Source organism: Gossypium arboreum, chromosome 3 (genome assembly GCF_025698485.1).
Source record: "Gossypium arboreum isolate Shixiya-1 chromosome 3, ASM2569848v2, whole genome shotgun sequence".
Classification (NCBI taxonomy): Eukaryota; Viridiplantae; Streptophyta; class Magnoliopsida; order Malvales; family Malvaceae; genus Gossypium; species Gossypium arboreum.
In genome coordinates this window covers 10,225,168-10,238,924 of record NC_069072.1, presented here as the reverse complement: position 1 = coordinate 10,238,924, position 13,757 = coordinate 10,225,168, and the positions used below count along the sequence as shown (strand labels likewise).

The following is a 13,757-nucleotide window of genomic DNA, read 5'->3' as shown; positions in this document are numbered from 1 at the left end:
CAAAAGCGGAATAAAAATATGAATTTTTTCGCTAAGTCCTGGCATTGATTATGAAAAGATATAATATTCTTTTGTGGTGGATGCAATAACCTTTAGATATATTATTAAATTGACAATTCATAAAAGATTTAACTTGCGTCTAATGGATATTGTTACAACCTTTTATGAATCACTATATGGTAAAGTCTATATTAAAATCCTTGAAGGATTTAAAATACTAGAAGTATATTGAAGTTCTCGGGAAATTTTTCATTTATATAAATTGAAATAATTAGACATATGTGGTAAATTTAACTTAGTCAATAGTAGTTGAAAGAGGATTATAAAATGATCTAAAATACCTATTTGTATTTTTATAGAAGGATCATGATTAAAGTTTGCTATGATTATTGTTAAAATTCCTGAAGAGATCAAAATATGTTTCCTCAAAATTTTACCTCACTCATGATTTTCAAAAGAATGGTGGTATAAATGCTTAGCAATACATTCAAATAGTCATTTGAAAAACTAGTATTCAAGATTGAATACGTAGAATATAAGAAAGTATGTTATGTTTTCATGAGGGGGAATAAATACGCGTTGGACTCTTTTTCCCTTAACCGAGGTTTTGTCCCATTGGGTTTTCCTGGTAAGGTTTTTAATGAGGCAGCATATTATGCTTATTATAGATCGTGTACTCTTTTTCCTTCATTAAGTTTTTATCCCACAGAGTTTTTCCTAATAAGGTTTTTAACGAGACACATTATCTACCAATGGACATCCAAGGGGGGTGTTATGAATATCTTATTAAGTGGATATCCATCATGATAAAGATAAAATTTTGATATAGTTTAAATTCTAATAGTTATTAGAATTAGATCTCTATTTTTTTTATACTTCTTATGCATATAAATAGAGACTCTAATGAAGTATTGTAATCATTCATTTGATTAATAAAGTACATTCTCTGTTGCTTTCATATTTTTTTGTTCTTTATTCTCCCATCTCTCTTTATTTTATAAAATATAAATATTTAATTTAGTTATAAAATTTTATTAAATCAATTTAAAATAATTAGATTTTTATATGATAAATATAGTATGATTTTGACAAGTGGATGGTGATAAAATATACAAATGTAATAATAATATGTATACAATTGTAACATAAATATTTAATTACTTTTATTTAAGTAAATAGATATTTATTACTTATTATTATTAAGTTAAAAGATATTTATTAATTAAATAATTATATTATAAGAATTTTATGTGATAAATAAATTAAATGATGACAAGTCTATTAATAAAATACATACATTTGTAGTATATGCAATAATTATTAAATAGATATTTATTAAATTATTGTTATAATAATTATTATTATTAATATTATCAAATAAATTGAATTTTGACAAATGTAGGGTGGAGATAAAATACATGTGTAATAATATGTATAATACAATTGTAATACATGTATTGTTTATTATTGTTTATTAAAATAGATATTTATTATTTATTTATTGTTATTAGATAAATAATTTTTATATAAGATTTTTATATGACAAACTAATTAAAATGTGACAAATGTAATATAAATATTTGTTAATAAAAATATATTTATTATTATTATTATTATTATTATTATTATTATTATTATTATTATTAATTAGTATATATATAAGAAATGAAACAAAGGATAAAAGAAACAAACGCATTCGAAACAGAGCAGGAAAAAGAAAGAAAGAAAAGACAAAGGAAAAACTAAGAGTTTAAGGTTTAAAGCTTTGATTGGTAAGTCAATTAAGTCCTTTTTACTTAATTTTGATGTTTTAGAAGCTTTAAAACAAAGTTTTGTTGAAATAAAGTTGAGGTTTTGGAAGTTCATAGGTTTTTAAGCATGGTTCATGTTGAACAAATTGTTGAATTAGGGATTTAATTGAATGAATTTCAAGTTAGAATTGATTAAGGGATTAAATTGTAAAAGAAGCTATAAGTTTTATGTTAGATGGAATAAATTGAAAGAAACTTGAGATTAGGGTTTTACTATGAATACTTGATGGTTAAGGTGAATATGATTGGAAATTGAATAGAAATGAAGTATGAATTGAGTTATAAAAGTAAATGAGTTAATTAGGATCAAATTGAAATCAAGGTTTGAATTAAATAGAAATTCAATTATTTATTGTGAATTAGTGTTGTATTAATAGTATAAATTATTTTAATTTTCGTAGCTAACAAGGAAACTGAGGCATCTACCTCGAAAGGAAAGGAAAAAGTTGTCGAGGAGTAACCGAATAAATTTAGGTTTGTATTACTATAATTCAAGTTATTTTTATTAAATGTTAAATTTTTAATTATATGTATGGTAAGTAAATTATGAGGTAAGTATTAATATGGATTTGAAAAGGAAATTGAATTGATAATGGATAAGTATTGATATAGAATTGTATATTGATGAAAAGTGAAATTGAATTGATTCGTAAATGAATTGAAAGTGATATTGAATTGAGAAAGTGAATCGAATACCCTATTAATAGTCGGGCTGAGTCGGATATAGTTGGCATGCCATAGGATCGGAAGTGTTTAGGGATGCTTCGACCTCGAGTCAATGAGACACTGGGTGTCACTATATTACTTCGGATAGATTCGATGAGGTACTGGGTACCAACTTACTTCGGCTTGGACGATGAGACACTAGGTGTCAATTATTTGCTTCGAACTATATGATGAGGCACTGGGTGCCATACTGGAGTGTTTGGTTGGATTCGTGTATCCGCCAAAGTCCGAGTATGTTAATAAGGGTAATTAACTGAAAGGTTAAACTGAATAAAATGAATTGGTTGAGCCATTGAAAAAAATGTGAAAATGGAACGTGAATAAAAAAAATGTGATTTGAATGTGAGTATGAGAATGGAAAGCATGAACCAATGGTTCATGAGATGGATATTGGCTCAACATGAATGTATATGATTTCAATTGTTTATTAGCTAAATTGAATTGTATGAATATATTGAGAATGACAAATTTATGTTTGAATTGGTTTAGTAAAAAAAAAAAGAAAATAAATAAATAAAGTTATATGAATTAATGATATGATTATTATGTTTATAATTTGAATTATGGTAATACCTCTGAGTATAAAATACTCAGCGTACGGTTGTTTCTGTGCGCAGGTTAATAGGTATTCAGAGTCTCGATTCAGCATCCTGACGATCCCGACTCCAGCGTAAAGCTCGGTGATGTATTCTTCTTTTGGTAAAAGTGGCATGTACATAGGTGTTAATTTGGTCACTTTAAAATGCTATATAATTTTTGTTGTAAAGAATGATATTTGGTATTTTGGTGTTTAAACTAATGAAATGGTATGAAAATTTATATGATATACATGGTATAATTGGTGCTAAATTTAGAATGGATGAATGAAATTCTAATTTAATTTTAATGGTAACATAAATGTTCATAGAGTAAATTATCAAATTAATGTTATAGGTATGATTTTAATACGATTAAATATGAAATTGCATTGGTTGAAATATTGGTTTTGGATTGGTCTCGGTTTGAAATTGTAGGGAAGGTTAGATATTTATAAAGGGGTTATATTGAGTAAAAAAAAAAAATCCTTGGAGCACCTGAACAAGTCCTGATTCCTCTCTAATACGTATTTTGGGCTTTGAGTGTCCAATTAAGGGACTTTATAATTATTTTATAATATAATATGTTTGATAATTATTTGAATATTAATCATAAATTGTCCGATTGTCTGGTAATGCCTTGTAACTCTGTTCCGACGACGGTTTAGGGTTAGAGAGTGATACATTTTAACACATCTTTAGCATCAATGTCAACATTAAGCATGTGTAGTGGAGGTTCATATGCCGTAAAATTTGGTTGGGTTCCTTTTGCATTATGTGAACCTTCATTGTTAGAGTTACTCCTTTCTGATTCAATAAGAAAAACCTTTAGTTCAAAAAATAATGCAATTTCTAAATCTTAACCCTAAACTCATCAATATTCATTAATTGTCAAATCAATCAATATTGGTTTATGTTAATGAAAGGGTTTAATTAATTTTACTTTTTTCACCAACAGTTTAATTGATACATTTTTCATTAAAAACTCAATTTTACTTTTAAATTTTTAAAGAGTTTTAAACCTTTTGTCATATGATGACGTTTCACCATTTGAATTTGTATTAAAAATTATGGCATTTAGTAAAATAAATACTTTTGTTGAATATTTGTTGTATTTAATACATATTTAATATAAAATTACTTATTTAATGCCAACGCCACCTTAAAGATGTGGTTAAGGAATTTCTAATGGAACCCAAGAATAAGGATTCAAACTTTAGTGTTATCATTTCCTTGCAATATTATAACTGTCAAGAGAAAAACTTATTTTAATTTTGGTGTAATTATAAATTTCATCCCATACTTTATAGAAATTGAGAAATTAATCTTTTATTTTAATTTGATAGAATTTAGTCTTTTATTTTACAAAAGTTAATAAATTAATCCAATTGTTGGCATACACATAAACTTGAATTGTTGATTTTTATTAATTTGTTTATAAATGGTTGAACTGTTAATTTTAATAAGTCCGTATAGGCGAGAATTCACTTATATCGATGTAAAACTAGAGTAGTTTTATACACTTTAATAACTCTTTTGGACGATTAATATTTTAATAATCTATCCGTTATATATCATGTTCCATTCATATAGATAATGCATGCCAAATTGAGAGTAAATTTAAAATTTCTATCTATCTTTTAATATAAAAATTTTTAACCATTAAATATATATTAATATAGGTAATATTTTAGATTGATATAATAGAGATATCGATCAATTCAAAAATTTACATGTATGATAAGTAAAAATTTTTAATAAATTTAACGGTTAGATTGTTAAAATATTAATAGTAAAAAAATATTAATTTTAGTTTTACTTCATGCAAGTGGATCTCTCTCCCTTATATATAAATAGTAGAACAACTAATTTTCGAGTAAAAGATTTAAATTGAAAGTCCAAAAGTGTTATCTAATTGAGCTAAATTCTTAATTTTTATAAAAATAGAAGGACCAAATTGATTGCTACATAATTAGATTTACATTATTTTTTATGGTTTTATATAAACCTGATCATAGATCAGGACACTCGTCTAGGCTCGAAGGTCAACTAGAAAAGTGGGAGGATTTGAGAAAAAAGAGACTCGAAAAATAGGTTTTAACAAAAAATAATGTTCGTTTTCTAAATGGGTCGGGCTTTGAGAGGATTTTATGGTTAATTTTGTTACTAGTTTAGAAGTATTTACTTGTTAAATTGTAATTAAGTTAGTGTTATTTAAGTACAAAGATTTTTTAAATGTATTTTTAATTTGCTAAGAATTATTTATTTTAATATTTTTAGTGTATATGATATATTATATTTTTAAAATTATTTTATATTAAAAAATTAATACAAATAAAAAGTTTAGATTTAATATTTTTAATATGGGTCTGAGTTTAGATATAATTTATAGCAATTCTAGAAAATGGGTTTACAATTTTGCAACCCATCCGACCTATAATCAAATATAATTCTATCAAATATAATTCTATGGATCTAACTGGTTAAACCGATTTCAAGTAGTTTTACCGGTTTTTAAAACAGAAGCCATACCGGTTCAAGCGCGTGGGACCTCGAAGACGTGCAAATCTATTTGTTCTCCTCGAAATTTCCTTCCTTTGCCAGTAAGAAAACTCTCTCCTCTCTTCCCCCTTTTTTTTTCCCATTTCGTTTTTCTTCTCATCGTCAAACTCTGTTTCCGCTCACCTAAAATTCGATCTCCACCAACATCGCCGTCGCCATGGCCTCCGCGTCCTCCTCCTCGGCGACAGTTACCAACCTCATGCTAGCAATCTATGAGAAAAAAACCAATTCCATCGACCTCTACCGCCCTCTCCGCCAATACATATGCTTCACATACTCCGAACGCGAAGCCGTCAACCTCGAAGATGACCTTTCCACCGTCAAAACCCTCCGCTCTGACATCGAACGCGTTCCCGACCCAGCCCCAACAACCCGACGCGACCTCCTCACCTCTTACTTCAAAGCCCTATGCCTAATTGAAACCCGTTTCCCAATTTCCTCCGATAGAGATCACATCAATTCAATCCAATTCACTTGGTTTGACGCATTTAAGCAGAAGCAAAAAGCGGTTCAACAAAACATCCATTTAGAAAAAGCCGCCATTTTGTTTAATCTCGGGGCTGTTTATAGTCAGATTGGCTTGTCTTACGATAGGGCTACGGTGGAAGGGAGGAGACAAGCGTCTCATGCGTTTATCGCGGCGGCTGGGTCGTTTGCCTTCCTCAGAGATAATGCGTCGACAAAGGCGTCCATGGGGAACAGTACGACCGTCGATTTGTCGGTGGAGTGTGCTGGGATGTTGGAGAGGTTGATGTTGGCTCAAGCTCAAGAGTGTGTTTTTGAAAATACCATCGCTAAAGGAAGTACTCCTGGAGTTTGCGCCAAGATTTCTAGGCAGGTTGGTTTTTTTTTTTTTTTAATCTTATTTTTGCTTTGAACCTGATTGACAATTGGAATCTGTATTTTTTGGGATGAATTAGTATATTTTGTTTTGGCGAGGGCTTATCAAGCACATGAGGTTAACTTTTAATTTCTAGTTTTTATGAAGAATTAAAAAAAAAATCATTTTTTAAGAATAAATACTTTTTACTGATTAGTTATATTAAAATTGGTTTTGCATTTTGATCGTTGGGGTTGTTTTTGATTAATAGTTATTTTTGCTGTATACTATTTCCTTTTTTCTTTTTTGAAGTAAAATCAAATCCAAATGTGAATCCCATATGATTTTGTTCATTACTTCTCAATACACTAATCATTATCATTCATATGTGTAGAATCCACTTACTAATTGTGAAAGCCATACTTATGATTGGTGATTCATTATGTATTAGAAAGTAATGCACTGAGAAGTATTGGAGATTATGAATGTTGCAGTTTTATTTATTAGAAAGTAATGGACTAAAAAGTAACGGAGCTTTAGTTATTTCACTTGAGGAATCATTTGCACTAGTAGAAAACTAAAAACACAGAGCTATGTAATTGTTCTTTCATGCTTACTTGTGGAATTTGCATTATTTTTTTATTTAGGATTAATGCGATGGTTTGTAGGTTGGACTATACTATGAGGAAGCTTTAGCCGCATTAAATGCAGCTCCTTTGAAGGACCATTTTGAAAAAGCATGGATTGCACATGTGCAGCTTAAGGCAGCTCTTTTTTATGCAGAAGCTTGCTATAGGTATGGTTTGGAGCTACATGAGAAGGAAGAGATTGCAGAAGAAATTGCCCGTTTGAGGAGTGGAGTTAGTACTTTAACTGAGACAAAGAAATCATCAAAAGGGGCTCCTGCACAGCTTCTGGATGCAATTAGCAAGTTAGAAGTTAATCTTAATCGCAACCTGGAGAGGGCTATGAAGGAAAATGACAGGGTTTATCTTATGAGGGTTCCTTCTCCTAGTTCCTTACCTCCTCTCCCTGCATTTTCGATGGTGAAGTCGATGCAAATGAATGATGTGTTGGATGCAAGCAAGGAGAAGATATTTGCAAGTCTTGTTCCTGACAGCAGTGCAAAGGCTCTTTCCAGGTATACTGAAATGGCTGATGATGTCATCAGGACACAGGCTGAGAAATTGCAGCAAGGAAGTGAGCTAACCCGTGTTAGGCTTAAGGAAATGGACTTGCCAGATTCAATTCTTGCTCTGGAAGGGAATTTTAGTCTTCCAGAAGATCTTAAGAATGAAGTAGAAAAGGTGCAAGCTAGTGGGGGCCCAGCTGGTCTGGAGGGTGAGTTACAACAACTTAGGGATCTAAGGAGGGTCAATCAGGAATTGCTGGTACAGACTGAGGAGCTTTTGCAGAAAGAAGCTGCAGAGGATGCTCAGTTTAGAAGTCAGTTTGGAACACGATGGACCAGGCCACAGTCAAGCACTCTGACAAAGACTTTGCAGGAAAGGTTAAATAAATTTGCTGCTAACTTAAAGCAAGCTGGCGAAAGTGATGTTCGAATTGAGCGTTCAGTGAGAGAGCATGCTTCACTGATGTCAATCCTTAACCACAGACCGGTATGTTGAATTGTTATTTGTTGTTTCTGTATTTATGCATTACAAGTTAAGTATAAGTTATTTTGCCTGGTCTTTGAGGATGCAATTGATATTAGTTTGCTTCCTTTAAATTGGCTGGTACTGCTTTTTGCATACTGTTTTGATTGTGAATATATGTGTGTGAAAACCTTATTGCTTATTCTTTTCAATAACATAACTGAAGTGATGGATTGACTATTCTTTTTTATGGGTATCCTTTTGCTTATATGTTCATATTCTGTTATCAGATAGAAGCTGCCCTACCAAGTCTTTCAAGGCCAATAATGTCTTTGGATGCCAATGAAGATGCTATAGTTGGGGCCCTGAAGCAGAGCTTGGTAATTTCTACTTTTCTAATCCAAAATTTCTTGAGTATTTAGCCTATGCTTCAGTTTTCCCCTCAAGGACCCCATACCCCGAGGATAAAAAGAAAAAAGGATAGGGCACAAAGTGAAAAGTGTTATTTTATCTTATGTTACTTTTGCACCCTTAAGCTACAAAGCAAGTCATTGAGTTGATATTGTCTTTTTCCTGTTTTACAAGTCAAAACAAAATTTTAGTTTTATGTATACAACATGGTTAATATCTCCTATATTTTCTTTGCAGAGGCAATTAGAGACTCTAGGTGCTCAGAGGGCGGGCCTTGAAGACATGCTTAAAGAGATGAAAAGAAAGGTGAAGTTAACTGTTTGTGCTATGTATTTTCTGCATGCTTTTCTTATTATATATCACCTTAACCAGTGTGCTAGGCATTCTGTTTCACTGTTATTTTATCTAAATGGTACCTGAACGCGTTTAACATTATAATTCCATGTGTAGGCATAACTTTAATCATTTTTTTCAAGCTGTATGAGGAGAAATCTTCTTATACATTTCTTGAGGGAGGGGAGAGGGGTATTATTTAACTACATTTATCCTGTTGGCTGTTTATTGAATCATTGCAATTGATGTTCAATCTGAAGAGAGGGAAGAGATCTTCGAAAAGTGGGTTTTATGATCCAATAAATAATCGAGCATATTTTATCTCTATTTCCTTGAAAAAGGAGATCAACCCTTCTTTAGATGTGTAGTTTCTATTCTGTGATTCTCTGTTGTTTTGATTCTTTTGACATACTATGATGATCTAGGATTATATCTGTGCCTCCTGTCCCTTGTCCCATCCCAAAAGTTGGACTTGAACACCTTTTTCCCTCTCATTCCAAGCACCATTTTTTCCTTGAAACTTTCCGGTTTGCATTTGAAAATTATTTTCATCAGTCTAAATTCGCCTTGCTGTAACTTCCCAGACACTCGTCTGCATAAATTTATTAAATTTTTACTAGCTGAAACAAAAGCAAAAGAAGCAGTCCCTTCAGCTGTACTTGTTCTTGTCTATTACAGAAAGAAAAAGAAAATCGAATGCCTTCCTTTCCGTCTCTACACCTCCAGCAGCAGACTACTTCTCTTCTCTCTTGCATTTTTCTGTATTTTTTGGTTCGCTTGCCATGCTTTCCCATTTTCTCTTCTCTTTTTTCCCACTCTGCGTGTCAATGCTTTCATAAATAAGCCTGGTGGTCTGCCAGTCTTCTTCTTCTTTTTCTCTGTTTTTCTTTCTTTTCCTTTTCTTTCATCTCCTCTCAATCCTTTATTTAAACCTGTGAACTTGCTCTCCCTCTCTAAAGTTTTGTTTCTTTTTTTTTTTTTTTTCCCTTCATTGGCCCTAAGAAATGCCACTTCCTCTTGCTATTTCCTTTGATCTGCAATGTTTGGATAAACTTTGAATTGGTATATTTTTTTTTATGTCTTTTATCGTTTTTGATAACTAGATAAGAAAAAGAAACATAATACGAACAAGAACTAAACTAATGTCCAGACCAGCTGAGATTTATTCATTGCTTGAAATTTGTGCAAGCAAGAAATCTCTTTCCCAAGGATGAAAATTTGCTCTCATGTGATAAAATCTTGATTTGTGATTGAATCTGTGTTTTGGAACTAAGCTTAGGTCTATGTGTGGGAAATGTGGGTCATGTGATCACGTGGAGGTGTTTGATGGATTGTTTCTATAAGAGATTCCAGTTCCAATGGTGATTGTTGGCGTTCCAAATTGTGATTCATTGAGCTTATAGGAAAATGGGAAATGAGGTTTTATTTCATGCTTGTGCTTTCCTTTCTATATTTGAAAATCATCAATTGCTGAAAGCCTATTTTAGGGTTGACATTCATGGTTTTGCTGTCAAGTGTGGCAATGATACCCGATGGTTGGTATGATTCAACAGTGTTTCTACAGTAAAGCTTTCCCCCCGTTTTTGGGCTCCATTTTTTTTTTGATATGAATAATAAAGTATTCATTTAATGACTTACCAGACACTGGTTAGCATATCTTGCCAACTAGCAATTTAATGGCTGGCTAATTGTTCCTCACTCAGAAGGCGTTTTAGATACATATTGGGAACATGAGAATTAAAATGTGATGTTTTGATCTGTGAGGATGAAAACAATATTTGGTTCTCTTATTGGATGGCTGGAGCAATTCACTAGGGAAAGAAATTCAATTGTGATTTTGGCACTATTGTTCTTCGTTGAATGTATTATGGAAGAGAAATTCTTGATGTTGTTGTCTTTTTGCTTTAGAAGTGATCGCATCAAATTTGTCTTGTCTGACTATTTCCTTTCCTCAAGCTTTCTCTTTATATTGTTAGACCTTTCAGGCTTCATATTAGCATAAAATTATATTTCATATCAGTTAATGCTCATTTAAATTGCTTGTTTGTCTAGTTTCTGTTGTCATAGCTCAGTTATTGGTATTTGTCATACACTTTAGTAGTCTTAGATGATAAATTGGTGCAGGATGACATACTACCTAAGTTGATGACGTCCACCGGCTCCTATGAGGATCTTTTCAGGAAGGAGATAGCGAAGTATGATCACATTTGTGAGGAAATTGCCCAAAACATTGAGGCACAAGAACAATTATTGATGCAAATTCAGGTCTATTATCTCTTCTTTTTATTTTTTCGTGGTCCTTTGGATTTTCTCAACACAGCATATGATACTTCGAGACAACTGTGTTTTAGTACCCTGAATAGAATGTTCGATAATTGATTTTAAAGCTAGGGATAGTTTGTAGTCAAGTGAATATCACATATTCTCATTTTCCTTGTCATTGTTTGGCCCCCATAAGGCACTGGAGGATATGGTTCACAAGACACTTTTAGTTTTAATGGTAAAAGGAAGTGGGCTCTTCATTCTGAGAGTGGCTGTGATGTTTGCTCCATGTTTCTGGTTGCATATAATAACTCCTTATTTATCATTGGCATCCTGAATAATAAACTTATTTATATGAGCTGTCATAACCAAAGAAAAGAATATTTCTTGTGAATATTGAAAAAAAAGTACTTTGATTAATTTGAGTACATTTATTGGAGACATAAATATGCCATCTTTTGGTTCTTGCATAATCTATTTTTGGAGTGAGAAAGTTTCTGTGTGTCATTTGTTTGGTTGCCAGTCCACAAGCTATGCCTTGCCTTGCTATGTCTAATTCAATCTTGGACTATCACACATTCAAAGTCACTTTTAAAATTGTGGCATAGTATCCTGAGCCATTTGGTACCCTTAGAACATGGGGTTTAAAAATAAAACTGGAAAGTTTCAGTACCATAGTTTCTTTAAACCCTAAAAATATATTTATTGTATATTTGTCCTACTTGTTTTATTTAAGAAAAATAGTTTTTCTTTTTGGTAAATTTATAAGGATAGAGATAGACTTGGTTGCATTAACTTTGGTCCTGACATGAAGTTAATTTGCACTAGTTGCTTTCTGCTTCTAATGCTGTATTTTGGATTTTCGTCTTTGCTGATTATTAGGAAATGTACCCTGAATGATTGACGCCATTGTTTGAAATGCCTTCTGCAGGTTCAGAATGAAGAGTTTGGTGCTGTCTTTAATCTTGAAGATTATAAAGGTATTAAAAACCTATTAATTGTTTTAAGGGAATCTCAGATGCATGCATTGTACTTTTTGTGCTTGATGTGTCTGGCCCAACACTGAAGATCTGTACTGTATGGTTTGTCTTAATATGTAATTCTAATTACATTGCACAGATTTTGGAACCAGTACTTGTCTAAAGTTCTATTAGTTATAACAGCCATGTCCATTATTTAGTGTGATGATTTGTATGGTTATTCAGTCTTTAATTTTTTTTATGTTTGCAACTTTGTATTGATTTTCTGACAAGATCTGTTGTTTTATGCTTTATATCACTATTTATTTCAGCATCACGAGAGAAGTGTTACAAACAAATTCAATCAGCTTTAGCCAAGTGTAAAGAAATCAAGGAAAATATTAACGAGGGCCTAAAGTTTTATGTTACTCTTCAGGTAAGCAATTTCACATCTGGTACTGAGGGCAGCATGTTAAGGTCATTATTGTTAAGTTTTTCATGCATATATATTAAAAGTGCTGCTTTTATTAAACAGGATGCAATCAATAATATCAAGCAGCAATGTAGTGATTTTGTGATGACTCGAAACATCCAGTGTCGAGAAATGATGGAAGATGTTCAAAGGCAAATGGCAGGTTTCAACTTCCAGGACCGTGAGAGCACAGGGCCGTACCCTTCAGTTGGACAGCCCCGTCAAAATCCAAGATCCAGTACACAGCAACTAACAGAATCTCAGAGTATATCCCATCCTTCACCGCAAACCCCTTATTATAGGCCTCCTGAGCAGCCAATGCATGGGTATGGTCATCCTCCTCCCCCATATACTGCCCCACAGCAACCATCTCCTTACCATGTTCCCCCATCAACCGGTGCTCCTTATCCTCCCCCACATGCCCAACAACATGCACCCGTTGGCCATGAATACGGCCAACCTGCCTATCCTGGGTGGCGTGGGCCATATTATAATGCCCCTGCAGAGCAATCTGGGTCTCATCCTCGACCTCCATATACCATTCCAAATCCGTATCATCCCCACCAAAGTGGCTATTATAAGCAATGATCATCTAGTCCAACCTTTCTCCTTTATAAATAATATTTTTTAATCGTGATATATAATGATTTACTGTATGTTGTATTTTTTTTTTTTTTTTGCTTCTTACCTGCTGTGCAATGGATATTGGATTCACGTAGATCTTGTCGTGTAACATATTCATTTTGGGCATTTGACGTCTGTTGGTCCTAATAATTTGTATGTGATGGCCTGATTTTCTTTCATGCTTTTCTATATGTCAATGACTTTTTTTTCCTTATTGTAGGGATCCTAACGATATTAGCACCATCTACGGGTTCATATTTTGGATTATTTTGTTTCTATTTTGGTCTGTTTTTATTTAGTGTAAATAGCTACCTAGTCATCACAGTTTAGCCGTCTTTGAAGAGAATTTACTAATGAAGAATTCATAGTGAACGGTTTGACATTTGTTTTAATGTTGAAGCTCCAACTTCATTCCATCGATTTCTTTTTTTCAGTTTTTAATGTAGTTTTTATTTTATTTATAAGCATTTTTAAAAAAAAAAATATGATTGGGCTTTGGAAATATTAAGAGGTAACGATGAATTGTCTTGAAAAGTATTGAAAATATAAAAAAAAAAATCAGATTAAGATTAGTAACTATGAAGTTGAGAAGAATAGGCGACATAAA

The 13,757-nt window shown here is 32.1% G+C and overlaps 1 protein-coding gene across 1 annotated transcript; it reads left to right on the top strand.

Annotated features, from left to right (window-relative positions):
- Window positions 1–5,607: 5,607 nt before the first annotated feature.
- On the top strand, window positions 5,608–13,364 carry LOC108456975 (vacuolar-sorting protein BRO1). The gene is made up of 8 exons (XM_017755750.2): window positions 5,608–6,512; window positions 7,163–8,113; window positions 8,380–8,469; window positions 8,738–8,806; window positions 10,958–11,098; window positions 12,027–12,075; window positions 12,387–12,490; window positions 12,590–13,364. The coding sequence occupies exons 1-8, from the start codon at window positions 5,832–5,834 to the stop codon at window positions 13,112–13,114; spliced, it is 2,610 nt and encodes an 869-aa protein (XP_017611239.1). The 5' UTR covers window positions 5,608–5,831; the 3' UTR covers window positions 13,115–13,364.
- The last annotated feature ends 393 nt before the right edge of the window (window positions 13,365–13,757 follow it).

What these genes read in the sequence shown, in the direction of transcription:
- LOC108456975 (XM_017755750.2), top strand. Translation starts at nt 5,832, where the DNA reads ATGGCCTCCGCGTCCTCCTCCTCGGCGACAGTTACCAACCTCATGCTA. An exon ending in TAATCTTGAAGATTATAAAG is followed by an intron (nt 12,076 to 12,386) that starts GTATTAAAAACC and finishes TATTTATTTCAG; the next exon opens with CATCACGAGAGAAGTGTTAC. An exon ending in AGTTTTATGTTACTCTTCAG is followed by an intron (nt 12,491 to 12,589) that starts GTAAGCAATTTC and finishes TTTATTAAACAG; the next exon opens with GATGCAATCAATAATATCAA.